At 41.7% G+C, this 27347-nt stretch overlaps 1 protein-coding gene across 1 annotated transcript; it reads left to right on the forward strand.

Moving 5' to 3' along the window:
* Positions 1 to 797: 797 nt before the first annotated feature.
* On the forward strand, positions 798 to 25009 carry LOC124260072 (something about silencing protein 10-like). Its single transcript, XM_046694321.1, has 17 exons — positions 798 to 878; positions 1916 to 2039; positions 3093 to 3146; positions 3301 to 3314; positions 7744 to 7787; positions 13791 to 13865; positions 15086 to 15213; positions 15585 to 15665; positions 15900 to 15956; positions 18121 to 18230; positions 18864 to 18960; positions 19596 to 19720; positions 20756 to 20828; positions 21242 to 21384; positions 21675 to 21753; positions 22754 to 22861; positions 24235 to 25009. The coding sequence occupies exons 1-17, from the start codon at positions 868 to 870 to the stop codon at positions 24322 to 24324; spliced, it is 1413 nt and encodes a 470-aa protein (XP_046550277.1). The 5' UTR covers positions 798 to 867; the 3' UTR covers positions 24325 to 25009.
* The last annotated feature ends 2338 nt before the right edge of the window (positions 25010 to 27347 follow it).

Genomic DNA, 27347 nt, shown 5'->3' on the forward strand with positions numbered 1-27347 from the left:
TATCGAAAGTGAACTGAATGTGCCACGCGATGCTTTATATTATAGCGGTGGTCTGTAAATAATCTGGTCTGGGCCAGACAATCCAGTGATCAACCACATGAGCATCAATCTACGCAATTTGGAATTTGGATATGAAGACACGTCAACCAAGTCTGCGAGCCTGACCACCCGATCCCGTTCGTCGCCTCTCACGACACGCATGCTGAAAACCAGGGGCGGTGGGGTAGCCTAGTAGTTAAAGCGTTCGCACGTCACGCCAAAGACCTGGGTTTGATTCCCCACAAGGGTACAATGTGTGAAGCCCAATTCTGGTGTCCCCGTTGTGATATTGCTGGAATATTGCTACAAGCGGCTTAAAAGTAAACTAAACTAAACCTCACTCACTCACTCACTCCTGAAGGCCAATTCTAACCAGGATCTTCACGGGTTTACATGTTGTAAGACTATTACATATGTTTACTTTACGCATGTCCAATTTTTATAATCAAATACGTCTGTTCGTCCTCTCATCCATTGAAAATGTGCCAGTATTTGCCTGAATAATTATATACTATATATACATCGATGGACACACAAAACAAAATGTGTAAGACATTTGTTTGATATATTCTGAGCTAATTTCTATCTTCAAATGGAGAAAACTAGTTTTCTTCACATATATAGTGTATAGCAATGCTGCTTATTTGGAACCGGATTTGGGTACAACAACCAATGTCTCGAAACTGGATTAAGAAATGATCGGGTTCTGTCTACTATATATTGAATGCACTGTAGCGTGCGAACAAGGAGAACCAGTTTAATGTTAAAGGGAGACGACTCTCTTTGGTGTTTACTGCACGTGTGTTGTTTGATCACATCTGAACGGATATGGGAAAACGGTAAAAATAGATAATATTTACGTTAATAAGTGACTCCGATAACTTTATGTTAGATAGCCAAATTACACCCTGTTCTAAGTAATTACACAGAATACACGAGACACATGTATACAATCGCTCGGCATATGCTCGAAAGTATCACCTGTTTTCGTGATTAAATTTGATTATTAATCTGTTTGTTATCGTGTTCGTAAGTATGCTATTTCCTCAATTAAGGTTTAGTGACGCCCGATGTAGTGTGTGTTATGATGTCATGGTTTAAGTGTGAATTATAGTATTGATTAATAGGTGCGTTGATAATGGGGTTTAAACGTCATAAATACAATAAATAGAACATGATTATACTTAAAGAGAAACCTTCTTCATTTAGTATCATTCACCTGGGGCGTATTTAGTAGGACCGAATAGTGCATGTGCTAGCAATGACCCTAGCAGCTGTATTGACTCAGTCATTGATATTGATATCTTTTATAACATGGCTAGTAAGGCTGAAGGGGTCGTTGTCGGCACAGGTACTACAGATACGTACCCCAGGTACGTTTCTGTATACAGATATGTACCCTAAACAAAGTCAAAATACAGAAACATACCAGGTACCCTAAAAGGCGGACGAGTCCATATTCCGTAATCCAAAACCAAAACCGCATGTAGTTGTTCCCGTTCAACTGAATGCGAGTGGTATTCATATGCATCGCGAAATATCTGTTACTGTGTATTCTCATTACTTACAAAACGCAATCAAATGTATCTAATACAACAGCATGACAGTTCCGATCAAGAATACGACACAATGGGAATGGAATCGTCCTAGGGTACGTTTCTGTATTCTCATTATGGCCAGGGTACATATCTGTATACAGAAACATACCTGGGGTACATATCTGTAGTACCCGTGCCGACAACGACCCCTTCAGCGCTAGTAAGCCACAGTACTTTGGATGGTTAGGGATGGTATCTCATCTTTTTTTGTGATATACACCTAACTTCAAAATTTAGTTTTATATATTTGTAATGCTGATTATCTTTGATGTATGCAGAGGCCAGGGTGGACGTAAAGGGGGCAGGCCTCTGAATGTGTATACCTCAGATGATGACCCAGATCCTGAATCCCAGGACTACTACCATGATGACATTGATGACTTCCATGAAGGGAGAAACAAGGTAAGTTGATAACATGGAATAGATTTCCACTCGTAACCCTCGTTTTTTAAAAATCATTCTATGCCAAAGAATTGATGTTTTTTTTAATAAAAAAACTTAATCCTAACCCTAATCCTAACCCCTAAACCTAACTCTAACCCTAAACCCTCAAAATAATCCTAATAAATAGAATACATTTCATGTAGGGGTTATGGGCGGAACTCTTACCATGAAATATACAGTATGGCCATACTTCAAGACATCCAGAACAAAACACTTAGTACAATAGCAGAAGTAATAATTTTTATTGCATACATTGACACACACTTAGTAATGTTATAATTATTTGTCCCTCCAGATTGTCACTTGACTTTGAAACAAAGGACAAATAGACATCATTTAAGAACATCTCTATCACCCCAATGTTTCAAAATATGACCAGACCGCTGGTATGTCTGTATAATGTGTTTGCATGGTAACAGGCCATTTAGTGATCCATTAGTTTTGTATCCCTCACGATAAATGTTGAGCTTGTTAGTTCCAGTTTAAGTATTATTACCAGTGCTTACTCAGTTACTGCATAATCCTCCTCGTGCTCTGAGCACATAAGGCTGTTACTAGAGTTTTCCAATGTTGTCTATCCTGGGCCCATTGCTGCACATGTTCCCAGTTATACCCTGCGTCCTTCATCTAAAATATTACCAGTGGTCCATCATAATAATATTAACATGACAAGCTGCCTTCCAGAAGAAAACCTAACATGGCTATGTGGAGCCTATATTTTGTAAGACACTGGTTAGAATCGGTCTTCAGCAACCCGTGTGTATGTTATAAGAGGCGACTAGCGGGATCGGGTGGTCAGGCTCGATGACTTGGTTGACACATGTCATCATATCCCAGTGTAGTAGACGATGCTGTTGATCACTGGATTGTCTGGTCCAGACTTGATTACTTACAGACAGCGACCATATAACTGGAATATGGCGGACTGTGGCGTTAAACAAAAAAACAACCAACCAACCTATATTTTGTATATTATGTCTCAGTGAGTAGTGTATTCTTTTTCTGTGACAGGTGCTTCTTGATCAGGGATATAAGGAAAGCCGCTTGGAGGACTCCGATGAAGAGGTTTGTCAAGTTAACAATATACTTTACAGAGAGACAGAGATTACAAGCCTTGTGTGTTTTTGTGTAATAAATATGACATATACTCATGGAAACAAATAAGGGAACACATGAAAGTACAAGTGTTCCTTTATTCTTTTCCATGTTTCTTCACAAGGTATTTATTGCACGGTAGGTGAAATTCTGGAAATAAATAAAGGAACGTGAACTTTCATGTGTTCCCTTATTCGTTTCCATGAGTGTATTAGCAATAACAATACGTTATGTGACTGAGATACATATTTTGTATTCCAAATATTTGAAATATGTGATAGGAAAACAAATGATGGTAATGATCTTTTTATCACATAACATCATGCTTCTATTCTATAGTGACCTTAGAAACCAGGTTTGAATATATTGAACACAACTCATTTACAATACAGTGCCAAACGATTGGCAACTATGTTTGAGTACTCAAGTGCTCAGTCATTTAGAAAACCCAGGCTTGACCCGTGAAGATCCGGGGTAGAATAGGTCTTCAGCAACCCATGCTTGCCACAAAAGGCTACTATGCTTGTCGTAAGAGGCAACTAACGGGATCGGGTGGTCAGGCTCGCTGACTTGGTTGACACATGTCATCAGTTCTCAGTTGCGCAGATTGATGCTCATGCTGTTGATCACTGGATTGTCTGGTCCAGACTCGATTATTTACAGACCGCAGCCATATAGCTGGAATATTGCTGAGTGCGGCGTAAAACTTAACTCACTCACTCACCCAGGCTAATGATGTAGGTAAATTTTCGCAATAGCTTGTACAGAAGTAAATTTTACATGGATGTTACAAGCGAACGAAAAGAAGTTGCCTTAATTTGCATATTTATTGTATCTTGAGTTTATCTCAGGTTTATAGGATGGTTTATCACATTGATGACACCATAACAAAGTTTGATTCTATCTGACATAGTATAATTAAGGAAAATGTGTGTAAATATAGAAAAGAGACTGATGAGCAGTGTACAAACTTTACACTGGTCCTGTGATCCTTGACTAGTAAAATATCATCAGGACCACTAAATGATATGTTTGCAGTGGTCCTGGTGGCCAGTGAATTTTGTATTGATAGTCAAGTAAATCTACAAATGTTATTATGGACCGAAGTCGCAGCATCTGAGCAGGTTAGGACGGCTGCCTTAGTGTGCTGGGTGACTAGGTGCCTGACTCTGAGGGTACAAAAGTACTAGAATCTGTACTTTACTATGAAAGTGTAATCCCAAATATAACATGTTACATGCTACTCAAGACCGCTTCCGTGTGGTGTAGTGGTAGGAGCGCCCATACCGAGGCGGAAGGTCGCTGGGTTCGATCCTCGACCGCCATACCAAAAGACGTTAAAATATGGTACTTGTTGGTCCCTGTCTGGGCCGCATTAATAGGTACAATAAGGACTGGTCGCTCGAGTCAGTATAATGTGTCTGAGTGGGGTATTCATGCTTCACTCGCGGCATGGTATCTCAGTGGGCTAGCACTATAAAACCAGCTTAAGTCTGGGCTAGTACAAGCAGCCGCGACATACACATACACACGCGATGCACGCTATATGAGTGAAATATTCTCAAGAAACCACCACCACCACATGCTACTCAAATGTTGATAGGGATATTATTTCTTGTCTTACCCCCGTGAAGGTCCGGGTTAGAATGAATCTTCAGTAACCCATGCTTGTCGTGAAGAGGCTTAATTAACGGATCAGGTGGTCAGGCTCTCTGACTTGGTTGACACATGTCATCGGTTCTCAGTTGCGCAGATTGATGCTCATGCTGTTGATCACTGGATTGTCTGGTCCAGACTCGATTATTTACAGACCGCAGCCATATAGCTGGAATATTGCTGAGTGCGGCGTAAAACTTAACTCACTCACTCACCCAGGCTAATGATGTAGGTAAATTTTCGCAATAGCTTGTACAGAAGTAAATTTTACATGGATGTTACAAGCGAACGAAAAGAAGTTGCCTTAATTTGCATATTTATTGTATCTTGAGTTTATCTCAGGTTTATAGGATGGTTTATCACATTGATGACACCATAACAAAGTTTGATTCTATCTGACATAGTATAATTAAGGAAAATGTGTGTAAATATAGAAAAGAGACTGATGAGCAGTGTACAAACTTTACACTGGTCCTGTGATCCTTGACTAGTAAAATATCATCAGGACCACTAAATGATATGTTTGCAGTGGTCCTGGTGGCCAGTGAATTTTGTATTGATAGTCAAGTAAATCTACAAATGTTATTATGGACCGAAGTCGCAGCATCTGAGCAGGTTAGACGGCTGCCTTAGTGTGCTGGTGACTAGGTGCCTGACTCTGAGGGTACAAAAGTACTAGAATCTGTACTTTACTATGAAAGTGTAATCCCAAATATAACATGTTACATGCTACTCAAGACCGCTTCCGTGGTGTAGTGGTTAGAGAGTCCGCCCGGAGTGCGGAAGGTCGCGGGTTCGATCCCCGACCGCGTCATACCAAAAGACGTTAAAATATGGTACTTGTTGGTCCCTGTCTGGCGCTCGGCATTAATAGGTACAATAAGGACTGGTCGGCTCGGAGTCAGTATAATGTGTCTGAGTGGGGTATTCATGCTTCACTGCGGCATGGTATCTCAGTGGGCTAGCACTATAAAACCAGCTTAAGTCTGGGCTAGTACAAGCAGCCGCACATACACATACACACGCATGCACGTTATCATATGAGTGAAATATTCTCAAGCACGACCACCACCACATGCTACTCAAATGTTGATAGGGATATTATTTCTTGTCTTACCCCCCCGTGAAGGTCCGGGTTAGAATGAATCTTCAGTAACCCATGCTTGTCGTAAAAGGCGACTAACTGGATCAGGTGGTCAGGCTCTCTGGCTTGGTTGACACATGTCATCGGTTCCCAATTGAGCAGACTGATGCTCATGCTGTTGATCACTGGATTGTCTTTTTCAGACTCGATTATTTACAGACCTGCCGCCATATAGCTGGAATATTGCTGAGTGCGGTGTAAAACTAAACATTTTTCCTTATCCTGACTCATGTTTATTTGCTTGTCTTCTTCTTCTGGCGAACCTAGTGGAACACTTGTATCTCCCAATTGAAGTTCCCTTCAATAAAAATCACTCATTAGTACTGACCACGAGTTACCTCCCTTCCACAAAGCGGGGAGCGAGAGCCACCTGAACCCATGTGCCTCACTCTCTCCTTCTTAGCCCAGTGAGCAAGGCGTGAGAGCACCTGTGTCTCCCTGCACACTATATCCTTTATTTATATTTAGTTTGTTACCTCTTATATTCATCTATAGAGGTGTAACTAGTATCATTATTCAACATGCATTGATAATTATTAGTGTTTCTGCTGCTTGATTCACGGTTCGCCCGTGTTGCTCAACAGTTTGCGTTAATAAAATCTGCACTGTTTGTAAATTACGTTACTCTGCTACCGATCCACATTTAAAATGCCCTAGTTGCATTACTCCATGTTCTATTGTTTCGTTGTAAATTATATATTAATTTACCAATTTCTGCCTTTGATAAATATTTATGTTCCGTTTTGAGGCGGAAGGCAGATAAATCTCGGAAACAATCTTCAGTCATGGCTAATAGATCGAGTCAGATATATCCTGAGTTACCTTCGGGGATAAGCGTGGGGCGCAGTCCGCTATATCTAGAAGCGACCTGCTTCCCAGGGCGTTCCTTCATCACAGTATAAAACTAGAAGAACTTCCCGTCGTCTCAGCGTATGCTCCGAGCCCCAGGTCTACAGCCTGCGTCAAAGGGAAATCCACGAAGACTACTAAAAAAAACTTTGCTTCTGATATTCAGAATTATGTTTATATGATGATGACATTTCGTTTATCATTCCAGATGTATGTCATAAGAAGTGACCAATGCGGCTACCGTCACTTCAGCGCAGATCAACATGCAATCAGAGATGCCCTACGCTGACGCGGAGATTATAACTGAGGGTCCGTCACTATCACAGAGAGGACACCCTCAGCGCCAGCGCAGACCATCCCAGGCGACCTGGTCAACCAAATCATGAGGCTGATGGAAGACCGTTCACGGCTTACAGAGGCCTCAGAGCCATGGGCCCCAGAGCCCACCCCATACTAAGTCATACAGGGCCCCAGAGCCGCCTTGACTTCGCGTAGAGCCCCTGAGCCCATAGGCGCCTCCAGCGAGAGGCAACCCTGCGGGTGAGCTCTTTGCATAAGGTATCCCAGGCGCCTCCGGGAAGGAGCTAGAGTCTGACCCTTTGCAAGAGGCCAGCGGAGAAGGAGTGCCGCCTATGCGCACCTTGTCATGTCTGAAGAAGGCGTTACGCAAAGCAAGCACTCATATGTCGGATCGGACACTGACTCCAGACATTCGCGCAAGACGCGAAGGCTAAGTGGTTCTACAACGCCTAGAAGACGTTCGCGCAGCCCTCAACGTTCGAGAAGCCCAGAGCGTCGGCGAAGCCATCACCGTTCTCGAAGCCCACAGTTTCCGCGAAGGATGTCTTCTCCAAGGTCTACATACACTAGCCAATCGTCAGTCCGTTCTCCTCAGTCCTCACATAGATCTTCTTACAGATCGAGGTCTCCGACATACGACCATACGTCAGAGGAAGACGATGGTATCATTAAGATCCGACTCTAGACACTTCGCTAAGGAAGTCCCAGGCCGCCTCCGCGAAGGAGCTACAGCCTCACCAGTTGAGAGGGACATCGCGGAGAAGGAGCGCTTCGCCGAGCCCACACCCTGTAGAACACAGAGGTCGTTCGCGAAGCAAGCGCTCATATATTGATCGGACTCTGACTCGATACTTTCGCGAAGGTCGCGAAGGCTAAGTGGCTCCAAGTCTACTTCACCCAGAAGATCTAGAAGCGTTGCCGAGATCTTGGCGAGAGTCCCAGTTAAGCCGAGGAAGTCTCCTCCAAGGTCTCCATATACTAGCCACTTTCGTCATATATAGCCACTTTCGTCAGTCCGTTCAAGACATCACATGAGTTGTTTATCAACTGTAAGCCATATGCCGTCTACAAGCCTCACGCGAAGACAATTGCACAGGCTATTTACAACACACAAGCGTCGCTGTATTAATTTATCAACGGACGAAGAGCCTAATTAGGGATCTTCAAGCCGACTACCTACTACGATACGATTATCTACATGCGTGACCATTACGCAGATCTGCAGACAATTCAAAACGAAATTGAACAGCAGTCTTGTTACGGGCGAAAGTAAAACTCATAATCGTCAGCGATTTCCTCAGAAGTAATATGTACAACAAGTTCAGCTTTAACAGTCTACAAGCTGACAACTTGCAAGGTTATTGAACCTTATATAAGGAAGTCGGAATTATCTTCAAGACTGAAGTTACTTTCGACAGCCTGGAAAATAACTTATCCAGCATTAATATTACAGAGCGAGGTATTTCGCGGAGGTTTCAGCTGGCGTTTACCATCAACCCTCGAAACACGTGGTCACTCGGGTAACTTCGGAAGTTACGGTGAAGACCGACGATTGTTCTAATATCAACGACGGCACTATATTATACAAGGTTCCTTTCCTGATACACGGTGGCGTCACAGGCGGGTACTCTACAGAATCAAAATGCCTTGTTCTGATTGGACAGAGATGGACAACGCCCTCACGAGAGGTCGATCATAGTTCACAGTTCAACACATATGGGTTGCAAGTGACAACAATATATCAGTGAAGCGAGCAAGCCTCCTTACAGTCCAGCTAATCTAAACCTTCATGATTGGGCTGCCTTCTTGAGGTTAGAGACCTCCCCTGTCAAGTAAGGACGAGGACACGGCAGTCAGGCGATTTTTACATAAGTTCAGCGATGGCAGTCACCCCTGGTTATGCATCTACATCGTCAAGCACCGCATGGCGAATTTACCTCGACGGACGGGATACAAATGGATTCAAATCCATAGCGTCTCAGACTACACTTGAATTCATCATCAAGCTACTAACACAACTAGATGGTTAGTAAAGCCTACTTAAGTTGGACCTAGAACCTTCGCCAAGATCTGCTATTCTAGGTTTTGATTTGTAGCGGCGCAGAATCTTATAATTGTACCCGGAGGACCATGGATCAAGATCCAACAGTCATTTCCACAAGCCTTACTATCTCCGCTACCACACGACAGTGACAGAGTCTGTTGGGGTTACGCACTTCAGCTCAGCTCAAGACATGACAGACAGAGGCAGACAACAATTACATCCGTTACAAGTCATCAACAATTCGCATCTAGACGAATCTCTACCGTTCAATCATCGGTTCAGGTCAAACCTCATCTACTATGATGCACCAAGAGATCGAATGTTTGAATAGGCGTCTCGTTAATAGAGCTGGAATCGATAACACTTCTCTACGTAGATGTGTCACTATAAGGTTGGGGAGCCCATCTTGCCAACAGGACGGCATCAGGGCTATGAGCAATCAAGAGAGCAATTACACATAAATCTGCTAGAGATGCAAGCAGTAATAAACGCCTTAATACACTGGAGCAACTTACTACAGTATACCCAGTGGATGATTCACACAGTCAATTCGACAGTGGCGTTTTATGTGAACAAACTAAGCTCAACCAGGTCCCCGAACATATCGACTCTTTTTCAATTGTTCGATTTAATCAACAATCTCAACATACATGTCAGAGCATATCACATTCCAGGAGCAAAGAATGTGATAGCAGACGCTCTCTCTCGGCCACACATACCATCGCCGACAGAATTAAATGCTCCATACAGATATATTCACTCAAATTATCAAGGAAATAGGAACTACACTAATAGACCTATTTACCATTCGATTCAACAAACAACTGACAACATTCGTATCGCCAGTTCCAGACCCACTAGCATTGGCAACAGACGCACTAAGCATATCGTGGGAAGGTCTCAGCGGCAGTGCGGCTTTTCCGCCACCAGCGTTAATCTCACAAGTTTACTCTAAATCAGTCTAAAGCAGAGCCTCCATCTGGTTTTTGGTCATGGCCTACTGACCAGCGAGGAAGTGGTTTCCAACTCTTATTCAAGAAATCGGACAACCAATACTACACCTTACAGAGTGCTCGAATCTGTTAATACATCCGCACACCAAACAAAGCGCGCGGAAAGCCAGATATATTCCAACTTCACATTATGGATTGTATCAAGGCGTGTCTGAATAACAAGTTTTTTCAGCCAGGCGGCAAAGCAGTCTAACTTGCCCTCGTAACTCAACTGGCAACTTATCACGATGACAAATGGCACAGTGTTGTCAATTATGCTGCAAAGGAAGGATTTACAGCTAGATATGCTACTCATCCTCAAGTGGCGGACTACTTATGTTATCTACGTCAGACTAAGATTTTATAAGGCTCAACTTGTCCACCTATCTTGCAGCAATAGCTCTATCATAACTGAGAACGGGCGTCAAGTTCTAACCCAGTTACTCGCCTTGCTACGAGCTTTCCGATTGGAGGATTAAAACGGAAGTTTCACGCTCCAACTTGGGATCTGAATATAGTGCTCCAACACCTCACAAGTGAGGTTTATGAACACGCTTTGATGATATACTTGGACCCCATGATACGATGAATCTATCACGATGGCCAGTAAGAGCACTGAAAATATATCTCCACCGAGCCAAACAGGAGGGAAAAATGCAAGAGATTATTTCCTCTATCAAGCTACGCAGACGGAAGTCTCACGTACTATCTCCTTTTGGATCAGAACTGTCATACTACGTGCCTACAAGACTGCAGGATCGACCCTCCATGAGCTTCTAATCCTCATGATATTAGAGCGCTAACATATACAATGCTATTGAAATATGGAGGGTTATTTCTGGAGATCCGATATGGTGTTTGCCAACCACTATCTGAGAGATATCACCACCGAGGACGTCTCAGGTAGCCACCAATTCGGTCCCATGGTCCTCGCACAACAGTTGACAGTTCCTCGGAGAAGATAAGTCAATCTTACAGATTTTTACTTATCTTATAACAGTACTAAATAGCTACATGCTATATATATTTTGCTTAAGTTCTTTTATTATCTTAAGCTCAGTACTATGGTTATTATATCATACAATATATAAGCTAACAACTCTACGGAGTTTGTTATTATATATTTAGCTTAAGTTAATCATATCTTAAGCTCAGTACTATGGTTACATTATAAATGTATTAGCTAACAAACTCTACAGAGTTTGTTTTTGCTATTATATATGTAGCTTAAGTTCATTATATCTTAAACACAGTACTATACTCATATCATAAAAATATATTAGCTAACAAACTCTACGGAGTTTTTTGCTATTATATATGTAGCTTAAGTTTCATCATATCTTAAGCATTATGGTTACATTATAACATGTATTAGCTAACAAACTCTACGGAGTTTTTGCTATTATATATGTAGCTTAAGTTTATTCATATCTTAAAGCTCAGTACCGTGTTTATATCATATAAGTATATTAGCTAACAGACTCTAAAGAGTTTTTACTATCATATACTTAGCTTAAAGGTCACATGCAACGTAAAACACAACTTTGCAGATTCTGATACCTTTCGGTATGGACTTACCGAAACAAAGCGTCAAAAATGCAAATTCAACTTATAAAGTTGAAAAATAACGATGATGAAAAAAACGCGAAATCGGAGTTCAAGCGTTTCACTTATTTTCCCAGACTTTTCTGGGGAATAACAGTTTCAACAGCTGGGAACAAGCTCACTTGCGTGCTCAGTGAAATAGGTTCGCATAACTTGGAAGCGGGCTGTCTGGTGAATACCCTCGGTGAAGGCTTGGTGTGTGAGCTTTTCATAATGTTTGTTGATATCTCACAGGCGCGAGCTTTTTATATGTAATGACAGTAAATAAACTGTTTATATAATTTCATTTGTCTATTTCACCACACGTTCTTCTTACCGAGTCACTTTCTCAGTTCGATACTTAAAAGCAATGTCATTATTTAGCATTGACACAATTTCTAACTGTGATATAGATATGTCGCTGTCACAGACAAAACTCAATGTCTTGTTTTATTGACACCTGTGTGTCTGCCTGCCTGTCTGCTAATGACAATATTCAATACACAACTGCGATCACTGACCACATGCAATTTGAACTTAACACCAATCAGGCTATACACCATAAACATAACGCATTGTTTTATGGCCCAAGTTCAGTCTCTGTCACATTATGTAATTACACAGACAGGCAGGTGTGATACTTGAACACATGACATGTAATGATGTCTGTTGATTGCAAAATGTTATACACAAAAAATGAGCATGTACTTACAAAACCCAACATCTCTATATAAACACACACAATTAGCCGTGAAGGCGGCATCTGCAAATGAACCAGCCCCTACACTTGAGTGCACACCCACCCGCTCTGACTGGGTTCGGTATCCCGGCTGCTTCGTTTCGAGGGAGGTAAACCCAAGTACAAAATATTGCACTTTTGATTTGCGATTATACGCTTATAATTTTGTTTATTTGTTTTTTCATAATCAGCAATGCATATTATATGTCATGAAGAAGTGATAATTGTGTTTTAGTTATGTTTGATTTTTTGGTTGCATGTGACCTTTAAGTTTCATCATATTTTAAGCATTATGGTTACATTATAAAATGTAATAGCTAACAAACTCTACGGAGTTGTTTTGGCTATTTAGGTTGCTTAAGTTAATTATATCTTAAGCACAGTTCTATAATCATACTATATATATGCCTACAACTCTTAGGAGTTCTACTATTATATATATGTTCAGCTTAAGTTTCAATCCTTAAGCTCAGTCATATGTTCATTTTAACATTAGTTAACAAACTCTCATGTTGGTTACTATTATACAGCTTAAAGTTATACCTTAAGCACAATTCTCTATAACTTACATATATTGGTTACTACTTTGGTTCTATAAAAGTATTCATTATAAACTATCAACGGTTTAGTATCACATTAATAGCTTTAGCTTAATAAATGTTCTGTTATACTTTTATTATATATGCAGTATAATAAGCTCTATGGCTACTTTAAGTTCTATAGCAGGAATTCAGTTCATGCCTAAACTATCCCTTAGGGTTATTACAATTATCTCAGTTCAAATCACTAATTAGTAAAATCCAAAGTATATATAATCCCACCTCCTATTCCGTGAGGATTCTACAAACAAATAAACATGAGTCAGGATAAGGAAAAAATATGAAATTTTTAGAGTAAAATTAATATTTTTATACTTATCCTGACTCATGAGGTAAGCCTCCTCCGTCTCCCCACTTAACACTTTGGATTTCCCTGGAAATTCAGGTGTTGGGCTCAGTATATGAGGAGAGTGAGAGGCACATGGGCTTGGGTGGTGCCCTCCTTCCCCCACTTGTGGAAGGGAGGTAACTCGTGGTCAGTACTAATGAGTGATTTTTTATTGAAGGGAACTTCAATTGGGAGATACAAGTGTTCCACTAGGTTCGCCAGAAGAAGAAGACAAGCAAATAAACATGAGTCAGGATAAGTATAAAAATATTAATTTTACTCTAAAAATTTCATGTTTTTAGTTATTTTGGCCCCATCTATTATGAAGGTGTAATTGCATTATAATCAGTGTATCTTGATGTGTGTGTATTGTTGACAGGTCTGCCAGACAGCAAGACGTGGGGAGCGAAGCGGAACAGGTTCTACCATGCTGACATTATTGATAACAAGTTTGGTAAGTTTGTCATGGGTATTGGTCGGGTGTTGGGGTGTAATCCAGTGGTCAGGTGTTGAGGTGTAATCCAGTGGTCAGGTGTTGGGGTGTAATCCAGTGGTCAGGTGTTGGGATGTAATCTCGTGGTCAGGTGTTGGGGTGTAATCCAGTGGTTGGGTGTTGGGGTGTTATCCAGTGGTCAGGTGTTGGGGTGTAATCCAGTGTTTAGGTGTAATCCAGTGGTTGGGTGTTGGGGTTAATCCAGTGGTCAGGTGTTGGGGTGTAATCCAGTGGTCAAGTGTTTAGGTGTAATCCAGTGGTCAGGTGTTGGGGTGTATTCCAGTGGACAGGTGTTGGGGTGTAATCCAGTGGTCAGGTGTTGGGGTGTAATCCAGTGGTCAGGTGTTAGGGTGTAATCCAGTGGTCAGGTGTTGGGGTGTAATCCAGTGGTCAAGTGTTTAAGTGTAATCCAGTGGTCGGGTGTTGGGGTTTAATCCAGTGGTCAGGTGTTGGGGTGTAATCCAGTGGTTGGGTGTTGGGGTGTAATAATCCAGTGGGGTAATCCAGTGGTTTAATCCAGTGGTCAGGTGTTGGGGTGTAATCCAGTGGTTGGGTGTTGGGGTGTAATCCAGTGGTCAGGTGTTGGGGTGTAATCCAGTGGTCAGGTGTTGGGGTGTAATCCAGTGGTCAGGTGTTGGGGTGTAATCCAGTGGTCAGGTGTTGGGGTGTAATCCAGTGGTCAGGTGTTGGGGTGTAATCCAGTGGTTGGGTGTTGGGGTGTAATCCAGTGGTTGGGTGTTGGGGTGTAATCCAGTGGTTGGGTGTTGGGGTGTAATCCAGTGGTCAGGTGTTGGGGTGTTATCCAGTGGTTGGGTGTTGGGGTGAAATCCAGTGGTCAGGTGTTGGGGTGTAATCCAGTGGTTGGGTGTTGGGGTGTAATCCAGTGGTCAGGTGTTGGGGTGAAATCCAGTGGTCAGGTGTTGGGGTGTAATCCAGTGGTCAGGTGTTGGGGTGTAATCCAGTGGTTGGGTGTTGGGGTGTAATCCAGTGGTTGGGTGTTGGGGTGTAATCCAGTGGTCAGGTGTTGGGGTGAAATCCAGTGGTCAGGTGTTGAGGTGTAATCCCATCAATCTTGTTATTGTGTTTGTGTTGAGCAACTGCTTATGATTTACCGATTCATGAACATAAAACTTCATGTAACCTGAATGTTCTGGTGAGTAATGTCTCGTGATTGTTGCCAGATTTTTCGGGGTCGGACGAGGAGACAGGAAATGCTGCTATGGAAGAGAAGGAGGCTCTGGCTCTTCAGAGGAAGATGGCGGAGGAGATGTGTGACCAGGACTTTGGACTCGACGCCTTCACAGTCAAGGTAAGGTGTTGCAGTTTATTGATAGTAGTCTGGATGCAGCTGTACCATCACATCTATACACATGAAGATCCAGGTTAGAATTGATCTTCAGCAAACCATGCTTGTCATAAGAGGTGACTAACGGGATCGGGTGGTCAGGCTTGCTGATTTGGTGGACACGTGTCATTATATCCCAATTGCATAGATCAATGATCAATGCTGTTGATCACTTGATTGTCTGGTCCAGATTTGATTATTTACAGACTGCCGTCATGTAGCTGGAATATTGCTGAGTGCGGCATTAAACAAAAACAAACAGACAAAATCATTTCTTAACATCATCCATATGTCACTATTAGTTGTTTGAAGGCTCAATATTTTTGTCCATTCAGCCAGCAAAGAAGAAGGAAGTGAAAGAGGAGGGCAAGGTTGTGAAAGATTTGTCCAAACTCTCTAGAAGGGAAAAGTTGGAGGTAGGTTAAATGAGCCATCTTAACTGACTGATGTGGAACTATTCTGTGTCATCATCTTGGAAGTTGTTAATTTTTCCTCAAATATTTACAGCTATTTGAGCCACATTGAGGTGTTATGATGTTTCAGATGAAAACTTTGTTTAAGGAAATGTTGTTGCAATGAACCATGGTGTCCTGTTGAAGATGTGAGGTGTACAGTTGTATTCATTTTCTTTGTGTTATGTCCTCCTGCAGCTCCTGAAGAAAGAATCTCCAGAACTGTTGACACTCATTGAGGACTACATCTGCAAGGTGGGCAATGTTGTCAAGTACTAAGACATGTGCAGTGGTGTCCACAACTGAGACAAGTTCAGAGTGCAGTTCAGAGACAGTGTTTGCAGTGGTGTACAGTGATGTGCCATGTTGAACAATTCATTGTAATGTTGTCATGGTTGTACTGGGGCAGCCTAGTTGTTAAAGCGTTGCTCGTCACGCTGAAGACCCGGGTTCGATTCCCTACATGGGTACAATGTGTGAAGCCCATTTCTGGTGTCCCTCGCCGTGATATTGCTGGATTATTGCTAAAAGCGGCATAAAACGAAAGTCACTCACTCACTCATGGTTGTACTATGGCTGTGTTGTGGCTACTTTTAAAGGCAATGAGGGCTCAAGTTTGAAGCGTATTTGATCACACTTATCTAGAGAAGGATGAGGCTTTTTATCCCACCGGCATATAATGCGGTGGGATATAGTCGTCGCCTCGTCCGTCTGTCCGTCCGTCCGTCCGTCCGTCCGTCCGTAATCATTTTGTTTCCGGACCATAACTCAAAGACCGTTCGATATTTTTTAACCAAAATTGGTAGATATGTCAAAAATAACCTAAGGTGGTGCCTTTTGCTATTTACAGATAATTGTCATTTTTATTTTTCGCGGTTTCCATGGAAACGTTTTGGACTTAGTCTTAAAGAAGGGTGGGCTTCGTTTCCGGAGCATAACTCAAGAACCGTTCAGTATTTTTCAACAAAACTTGGTAGATATATCAAACAGATCCTAAAGTGGTGCCTTTTGCATTTCACAGATTTTTGGCATTTTTATTTTTCCGGTTTCCATGGAAACGATTTGGACTTAGTCCCAAAAGTGAGGGTGGGCTTAGTTTCGGAGCATAACTCAAGAACCGTTCAATATTTTTCAACAAAACTTGGTAGATGTATGAAACAGATCCTAAAGTGGTGCCTTTTGCTATTTGCAGATTTTTGGCATTTTTTTTATTTTTCCGGTTTCCATGGAAACATTTTGAACTTAGTCTCAAAAGTAAGAATTGCTTTCGTTTCGGAGCATAACTCAAGAACCATTCAATATTTTTCAACAAAACTTGGTAGATATATCAAACAGATCCTAAAGTTGTGCCTTTTGCTATTTGCAGATTTTTGGCATTTTATTTTTCCGGTTTCCATGGAAGCGATTAGGACTTAGTCCAAAAAGTGAGGGTGGGCTTCGTTTCCAGAGCATAACTCAAGAACCGTTCAATATTTTTCAACAAGACTTGGTAGATATATCAAACAGAACCTTAAGTGGTGCCTTTTGCTATTTGCAGATTTTGGCATTTTTATTTTTCCGGTTTCCTAATGGAAACGATTCGGACTTAGTCCCAAAAGTGAGGGGTGGGCTTCGTTTCCAGAGCATAACTCAAGAACCGTTCAATATTTTTCAACAAGACTTGGTAGATATATCAAACAGAACCTTAAGTGGTGCCTTTTGCTATTTGCAGATTTTTGGCATTTTTATTTTTCCCGGTTTCCATGGAAATGATTCGGACTTAGTCCCAAAAGTGAGGGGTGGGCTTCGTTTCCGGAGCATAACTCAAGAACCGTTCAATATTTTTCAACAAAACTTGGTAGATGTATGAAACAGAACCTTAAGTGGTGCCTTTTGCTATTTGCCGATTTTTGGCATTTTTATTTTTCCCGGTTTCCATGGAAACATTTTGGACTTAGTCTCAAAAAGTAAGGATTGCTTTCGTTTCCGGAGCACAACTCAAAAACCGTATAATATTTTTCAACAAAACTTGATAGATATATCAAACAGATCCTAAAGTTGTGCCTTTTGCTATTTGCAGATTTTTGGCATTTTTATTTTTCCCGGTTTCCATGGAAACGATTCGGACTTAATCCCAAAAGTGAGGGGTGGGCTTCGTTTCCGGAGCACAACTCAAAAACCTCTCTATATCTTTCAGCAAAACTTGGCAGATATGTGAGGCAGATATTGAAGTGATGCCTTTTGCTATTTGCAGATATTTGTGATTTATTATTTTCTCGGTTTCCATGGAAATGATTTGCACTTAGTCTAAAATCAAGCTGGACTTTAAGTAACTGTCAGATGATTTGTTCTTTCAAAGATGTGGGGGCTGGGGGGATATGTCATCTTCTGATGACTCTTGTTTAACTGGATTATCATTGTTCCCTTTTACTGACTTCAGATGACAGAAGTCAAGGACATTTTCCAACCATTGCTGACCCTTGTCAATGAAGGCAAAGTTCATGGCAGTGCTGCTAATTACGTCAGGACAAGATTTCACCTCAATATGAAGTAAGTGTCCCTCAGTAAAAAGCTGATGAGTAGGAACAAGGAGAGATGTGTTTAAAATGCAGATCTAAGACAGAATGAAAAATCACAATAGTCAATAAATTATTATAGGCCCAGCTTGACACCTTTGGCCTTCCTCACCAAGAGGATATCTGGTTGTAGTTACTTAACAGCAACCTATACTGATTGTATGAGGCGACGTAATCATGCTTGTGGATCCAGTGATTTGGTTTGTGGTCTAGTCACATACCCCTAGGATGTTAATGGTTGCTCAACATATCAATATCATTATTCACAGGGGGCGTTGTGGTAGCCTAGTGGTTAAAGCGTTGGCTCGTCACGCCGAAGACCCGGGTTCGAATCCCAACATGGGTACAATGTGTGAAGCCCATTTCTGGTGTTCCCCGCCATGATGTTGCTGGAATATTGCTAAAAGCAGCGTAAAACCTAAGTCAGTCAGTCAGTCAGTCATTATTCACGGTTTGTATATGATTTAATTTACAGGCCATCATATAGTTTGAATTGTGCTGAGTTTGCAGTTACACAACAAACAATTAACCTTTGGCCTAATACTTGAATATGATGTCATCCTGAATGTGATAGTGATTGGATTTTTGTTCATCATGTATGTTGCAGTTACTGTATCAATGTGAGCTTCTACCTCATGCTGAAGGCAAAGCACATCGCAGCCGAGAACCACCCCGTCGTCAAGAGACTGGTGCAGTACAGAAACGTTAGTTATTTATTATCTTGAATAAGCCCACTTCTGTATTGTCATCAGGAGACTAGTGAATTACAGGGAGTGACTGAACATCTCTCTTGTACTGGCCCAGTTGCACCCTGAGTCTGGTGCAGTATATAGCACCTACACAATCTCTCTTGTACAGGCCCAGTTGCACCCTGATACAAGAAGACTGGTGTAGTATATAGCACCTACACAATCTCTCTTGTACTGGCCCAGTTGCACCCTGAGTCTGGTGTAGTATATAGCACCTACACAATCTCTCTTGTACAGGCCCAGTTGCACCCTGATACAAGGAGACTGGTGTAGTATATAGCACCTACACAATCTCTCTTGTACAGGCCCAGTTGCACCCTGATACAAGGAGACTGGTGCAGTACATAGCACATACACAATCTCAGTCTCATAAGCCTAGTATTATCTTCTGATGAAGGGTAGGGTGACCCAGCTGTTCAAAGCATCACAGTTTGCTGTGCAGAGTTGCACCCTTATTCCTAGAAATCAAATTGAATCCTAGTTTCTCCCTGATTATGATTGTAAGTTTATCAGCACCTTGCCTCTAGGGTTTGGTAGGCGGCCTGACACTTCACTTGGGAAATTCCACTTATTTCTTGTCCTGTTCACAGCTGATGAAACAGTTAGAGCCTCTGGACTCCAAGCTCAAGCCTGAGATTGACGATATTCTGGACCGACTGAAGAATGGGGAAGACGTGGACCTCACACCTCCCCCTGAACAAACAGCAGGGGTCATGTGAGTTGATACCACTACTTGGGATGCTGGTCATTATAACATATGCTATTAACTTGGAGCTATTACTGGCTATGCTGAATTGCTTGGTCAAACGCGTGGTGGTGTGTGGTCCTGTGCAGGTCACAAATCAGTTGAAGTTAAGCAACGCTGAGCACGGAGCGTCCTTGGATGGGTGACTGTGTTTGGCAGCTTGACTCTTGAGAGTTTCTTGGACTTCAGTCCTGCCCCACAACGAAGCACATGTGATACATGTGGTCTCACCTTAGGCAAGTGAGTTTGTTCAAAATTGCCTCTGTTCACCCAGAAGAAAATGGCTACCCATTGGGATAAGTCATGTTACTATTAACCATCTAGCCCCTAACAGGCAGTTTGGGTTATCCGGGGGTAATAATGGTGTGTTGTTTGTGCGTGCTTTGAGCATTCCCCTTTATGGTTTGGAGTATTGCCAGTACCCTCATTATCATTATTATAATGGTGTGGGGTGTTGCTTATAATATAAAAATAATAATAAGTCATCTTCTATAGCACGTTTCCACACACCAAGTGATTGCTCGTGGCGCTTAATCAGAATCTGATTCTTATTACCCCACATAACCCAAGCTGCCTGTTAGGCGCTAGAAGGTTATAGTCACATTACTTTATCCAACCGGGTACCCATTTTCTGCTGGGTGAACAGAGGCAATTTGAACAAACTCACTTGCCTAAGGTGAGACCACATGTATCACATGTGCTTCGTTGTGGGGGAAGGACTGAAGTCCTAGAAACTCTCAGGAGTCAAGCTGCCAAACACGGTCACCCATCCAAGGATTGTCCGAGCTCGACGTTGCTTAACTTCAACTGATTCGTGACCTGAGCTCTGTGCACAGGACCACGCGCCACCACAAATCCATCATTTGTTTCTATGGTCCAATCTACATTATGTATACACTGATGAGGTATAGCTGGTCTATTGCTGACTGAAGGGAAACACAGCTATAATTGTGCTTTACATCCTACCTGAGACTTATGGTGGTCTGAATGTTCCTGATATTTCAGTAAGAAGGCTGAGAAACTCAAGAGGAAACTGAAGGAGAAGACAAAAGGCAAGGACCTAGAACCACCAGCGAAGGTAAAACTGACCTAAATCTCAAGAACACATGTGTTTCCCCAGCTCCTGACATGCAACGGGTACCTTGGTAGGGTCCGGTAATAAGAAGTCGGCTTCCTTGGGAGTAAATATGGATTCTTCCCAGCCCTAACTTGTACATGCATTTCATCACCTATTGTCTTAACTTTCAGTAACCGGATCATCTACGCATCTTAGATTAGTCTGAAATACAGTAATTAAGATTTTCAACCCCCCAACCTTGATTCCAAATACCACCACATCACATAATTTTGGTAACAGCAGACAAAGTTCATTGTGAGAGCTAAGAGCAGTGTATGCACACTGACAAGATCAGACCATGTAATACATGCATGTTGTTTTCTTATGATGTAATGAGTACTACATCAACAAGCACCTGTTGTATGGTGTTGTAGGTGAAGAAACAGACTGGCAGGTTTGAGACCAAGGCCGAGAAGGATGCATTGGAGTACTACAGTATGATGAAGAAAGGTCGCAACATGTATGATGATGATGATGATGATGATGACGACGACGATGATGATGACAAAGATGCTGAGTAAGTCGTGTATATTGCCCTTATTTGTCCATACAAGAATTTACAACAATAAGCATGATAAGGTTTGTTTGACCTCACATTGTTAACAAATGACAAGTGATCCACATTCATAACTGTGATTAAACACATGGACAAATTTAGTGCAGACAAAGATCATAATGAGGGTGAATCCAGGAATCAAACTCAGATCAGCAGATCCTAGGGACACCTTGGTCCACCAGGCCAAACTGAACCTTCCAAAGCAGTGTTGTATATTTCTGTATATTTCTGTGAATGTTATGTCTGTTCAGGATGGAGGAAGGTGGCATGGAGCAAGCAGAGCATGACAATGAGGAGGAGGAAGAGGGGAAGAGAGCAATAACATACCAGGTATGTACACCATAGGTGAGGTGAGGTGAAATTGGGTTTAACGTCGTGACTGAGAATATTTCGCTCATATGACGACGTGCATGCGTGTGTATGTGTATGTGCGGCTGCTTGTACTAGCCCAGACTTAAGCTGGTTTTATAGTGCTAGCCCACTGAGATACCATGCCGCAGTGAAGCATGAATACCCCACTCAGACACATTATACTGACTCCGAGCCGACCAGTCCTTATTCTACCTATTAATGCCGAGCGCCAGACAGGGACCAACAAGTACCATATTTTAACGTCTTTTGGCATGACGCTGGTCGGGATCGAACCCACGATATTCCGCTCTCTCCGGGCGGACGCTCTTACCACTACACTACGGAGGCGGTCCTGGTACACCATAGAGAAGCAAGAAACAGTTGATGTAGCAACATCATCAGGGCAGTTACTGGGAAGTTTCTTACCTGTCAGAAATTACTTTCATCATGATTAATCAACTACTTTAGGATAATGCATTGATCTAAGTGATTGTAAGTATCCTTTATCAAATGTTTGGAAACATATTTTTCAAATTTTCATTTTAAAGTGTCAGCCATTTCTGTTTACACACGGAAATGATGTCAGGTATTTCCCTTAAGTTAAAAAACATGTTCTGTGCCGTAGTGGATAGATAGATTGTTTGCCAGAGGGTCGGAGGTCAGTGGACTGGTTTCCTGTCTCCATACTAAAAACCCTTAAAAGATGGTACTTGTTACTCTGCCAGGCACTCAACATTAAGGGGATAAAATAAGGACAGATGTGTTGATGTCAGCACAAACTGTTAGAGCATGATAAACTGCACATTAGTATCCCTGAGGGCGAGCATTGTGAAACTGGTGTAAGTCTGCACTACCACACGCAGCCAGTTACAGGTCAATATACAATAAATACTCTTGAACACAACATTACCATTTCACCTCACTTAAATTATTGGGTATTTCACTGGTACAATGATGCATTGGATTGTGTGTTTGCCAGATTGCCAAGAACAAAGGCATGACCCCCAAGAGGAAGAAAGAACAGAGGAACCCGAGGGTCAAACACAGAAAGAAGTTTGAGAAGGCCAAGGTTCGCAGGAAGGGACAGGTGAGTGATGGGGAGAACACAGTCACTGAGGGCAGGGCGGTGGGGCAGCCTAGTGGTTAAAGTGTTGGGTTGTCATGCCGAAGGCTCGGGGTCGATTCCCCACATGGGTACAAAGTGTGAAGCCCATTCTTGGTGTCCCCCACCATGAAATTGCTGGAATATTGCTAAAAGCGGCATAAAACTCACTCCCTCACTCACTGAGGGCTTGTCTCCTAAAGCAGAACTGTGAAACATGGAACTTCAGTCCAAATATATCTTAACCTTAAAGTATTGATATATACTGAGAGAAACAAATAAAGAAACATGGGGAAATTCAAGTTTTCTTTTACTGTTTTCCAGTTTTCATCACCAGCTTTGATTAGCACTGTTGGTGGAAATCTGAGAATAGATAAAGGAACACTGCCATGAAGTGGTGTTCACTTTATTGTTTCCCTCAGTATATAATAGCCAAGCGTATTTATTAAGCAGCCTATCGTGACAAGATTTCATAAGTGATATACCTATTTATTACCCACATGGTCAACGTATGGGTAGTTGCATACTAATCTCGTACGTCACACAAGTGTCGTATCGCGTTGACCTGTGTCGTAACGACTTGACCTGAGATTCTAATGATTTGATTGGATAACCGATGACCTCTCAGTTAGGTCACATTCTGACGTAACTATTTTGTCATTCGTAACAAACACGTGAATTCATTCATTCTACAACTTAAATGCATTGTGGGAATGTAAACATTGCCAACGTTGCCGTGTCGCTGTTTAATTGTGAGTCGAACTGAGACATTATATCCGTCGAAAAACAAACGCAATGTTTCTACCAGTGATGCTAGCCGAATGAAGCAACTACAAACCAAGAAACGGGGTGCTACGAGTAGTTTACTGTAGGAGGCTGTACGAGGCGATGACAACTGACATGCATTGTGACGTCGGTTACCAAGGCCGTGACGTCATTACAGTTTGACGTCATGCAAATATTGTACTACAGTACAAAACTCTTCCGCAACCTCTTTATGAAACCGGTTTTGGTTTGAAACCAAAGAAATAACAAAAATACGCTATTTTGTCAATTTAATACATGTTAGACGTGGGTAATAAATAAAATACCACACTCGGTCTCATTACATACGAATTATACGAAACTCGTGAACTTCCTATGATATGTCATGTGTTCATTGTTTTAGCAAGTTGTATTCTTGATGACCCTGACATCCACTGGTATAACCGATTATGTAAGATGATGCAACTTTAGGGTGTTGGCAGAATCCTTATCATCACCGTGACTTGTCTGTTGAAGTGTATTATGTATGTGGTCCTTCACTTTTCATGTTTTCTTGTACAAAAATTTAACAATGAACTACTTTGTATTTTCAGGTACGCGAGCCAAGGACGGAGATGACTAGGTATGCTGGAGAAATGACAGGTATTCGTGCTGGTATTAAACGAGGAATCAAGCTCAGGTGATCGGACTCATCCCAAACAAGTGCTTGCTTACCAGGCAGATAAGCATTGGTTCAGCCTGCCGAGCGACGTGTCACTGAGTTTGATTGTGAAGACAGCTTAGTCGACCATGTCTAACTATATACCGACTCTCAGTTGGGAAACCAAATATTATGAGACTGAAGGAAACCAGCTGTATTTCTGAAGAAAGCTCAGATGACCTTGTCTTATGAGATCCCATTGTTGGAAGTCATTGCATCATAAAGGCAGCATAAACAAGGAAATATTCTACATGTTCAATACAGCTAGATTTGAGACATTGCTGTTGCTGGAAAACCAAGTTCTATGGATAATCAACTTCTTTATTGCAATCGGTGTGACGATTCGGTGTAGGTACTAACACCGTTACCAAGCAAGTGATATGTGTTAATCAAGCAAGCTTGATAACGGTGTTAGTACCTACACCAAATCGTCACACCGATTGCAATAAAGAAGTTGACTATCTGTAGAACTTGGTTTTCCTTCATCTATCCAACTTCTAAAATGCTTCTGTACTTGGTGTTAAAATGCCTCAAAGAAGTAATTGCTGTTGCTGCTGTACTGATGTTCCCACAATAGTGGTACACCATAATCTGTTAGTGGTACACCATAATCTGTTAGTGGTACACCATAATCTGTTGGTGGTACACCATAATCTGTTGGTGGTACACCATAATCTGTTAATCTGTTGGTATACACACCATAATCTGTTAATCTGTTGGTGGTACACCATAATCTGTTGGTGGTACACCATAATCTGTTGGTGGTACACCATAATCTGTTGGTGGTACACCATAATCTGTTGGTGGTACACCATAATCTGTTAGTGGTACACCATAATCTGTTGGTGGTACACCATAATCTGGTGGTGATACACCATAATCTGTTGGTGGTACACCATAATCATAATCTGTTGGTGGTACACCATAATCTGTTGGTGGTACACCATAATCTGTTGGTGGTACACCATAATCTGTTAGTGGTACACCATAATCTGTTAGTGGTACACCATAATCTGTTGGTGGTACACCATAATCTGTTGGTGGTACACCATAATCTGTTGGTGGTACACCATAATCTGTTGGTGATACACATGGATAGTAGGGAACCTAAAGTTATATAAAATGAATGACTGTAATAGGATTCTATGTTCTTGTAAACTTAAGCATAAAATAAATTGTGAATAAACTGAAGTCAGTTTGTTTTGTATATTGGAGTTGTTTTGTTTTTAGGTACACATGTATGTGTATTTGCCTTCAGGTATGACATTAGGGCAACTTAATGTGGGATGGAAGGCAGAAATTATGCCATCTGTCCTAAATATTTATGTTGATGAAATCTACAAACATGGGAAAGTTGCTGACAAGCCACAAACCACAACCACCCTATGATGAAACCAGCATAACACACACATAGGACTGCAAGGCTGTTGTGGCCTCCCTGTGTTACTGTCCAGGAGTTTTGTCCCCACAAGTTTCGTAGGAGGTTAAACGGATCGGGTGGTCAGGATTAGACTACTGGTTACTGACATATTATCCTGATGACATGGATCATTCATTACATCGACCCCACCGGGTTAGAATATTGATCTTCAGTAACCCATGCTTGTCGTAGATGCGACTAACGGCATCGGGTGGTCAGACTCGCTGACTTGGTTGACACATCATCGGTTCCCAATTGCGCAGATCGATGCTCGTGTTGTTGATCACTGGATTGTCTGGTCCAGACTCGATTATTTACAGACCGATGCCATATAGCTGGAATATTGCGGCTTAAAACTAAACTCGCTCATTCATTACATCAATCACTGGGTTGCCTGACCCAGACTTGATAATTTACGAAATAATATGAGACTGACACTTTACACACGCATTATCATTGTATTAATATTGCTGAGCGTCGTTTTTCAGCAGCACTGGTTTACTACTGATGCAGATCTGACAGAACACAAGACTCGAGAAGTTCATAATGCCATTTTATTACATAAAAAGAGACTGACCTTGCTATAAGAGCAAGCTGTACAAGAGCTGGCTGACGTACCACACAGTAAGCATCGGTGGCTACGGCAGCAACAGCAGCAGTGTACCTGATCAGAGATTGCACTTGGTTCCGCAGTAGGACGTCTACATCAACACAGTAACAAACAGACAGCTAAACATGGTGGGCACAGCACCCATCACACTGGTGTCTCAGAGCCAGTTCACGATTTGTTCCAACTTCCTGCAGATATCTCCCATACATTTCGGTCCCTCGTTGCTGGGACAACAGTTTAATGTAGTTGGTTGTAATACAGGTCGAACAAATCACATCCACTCTATGTTGTTAGTAGGTTGTTGAAGCTTAAATGGATTTGTATATGACAATAATATACTGCAGTTATTTACATCATAGAAAATTACAAACTCTTTTATCCCTCTTGTTTTCCTCACATACGAACTTGGACGAGATGATGACACTATAAACGTTATGGGGAGAATGTGAAAATACCATTTACTTCCAGCACTGGACAGCATCATATTCATTTAGTTTTGTAAATTGTTGAAACATCAGCGCACATTTAAAATACTTTTCAATAAAAGAATGCCATCAGGAGAGACAGTAGTGCCATTTTTAACAAATTATTAAAACTGGTTACCTTTTAATTATTAAGAAACAAGGAGAGAGCAGAGTGCAAAAGATCACAAAGTATACGAGTACAGAAGTCGATTAAAAGAAGACTGTTTGCATATAGACAGTTGATTCCATAGGTCACGAGAATGGCTAGCTTCCATATTATTGAACATTGCTAATTTGGAAATCAGTATAAAAAGTGTGAAAGGGAATAATGCAGCAACATAGTGAAGTCACAATCTATTGTCTCACCCCACAGTAAAAATAACAATAAAACAATGTCAACAAAATCTAAAATAAACTTGAAACACTTGTCGAGACCCATGAAAACTTAACTTGCCTCATCGAACTCTGAACCAGTGCAGATAATTCAAGTAGGTCATACAATTTTGTTTAAT

The sequence above is a fragment of the Haliotis rubra genome, unplaced genomic scaffold (assembly GCF_003918875.1).
Source record: "Haliotis rubra isolate DU_JTF1 unplaced genomic scaffold, ASM391887v1 Scf75, whole genome shotgun sequence".
Lineage (NCBI taxonomy): Eukaryota > Metazoa > Mollusca > Gastropoda > Lepetellida > Haliotidae > Haliotis > Haliotis rubra.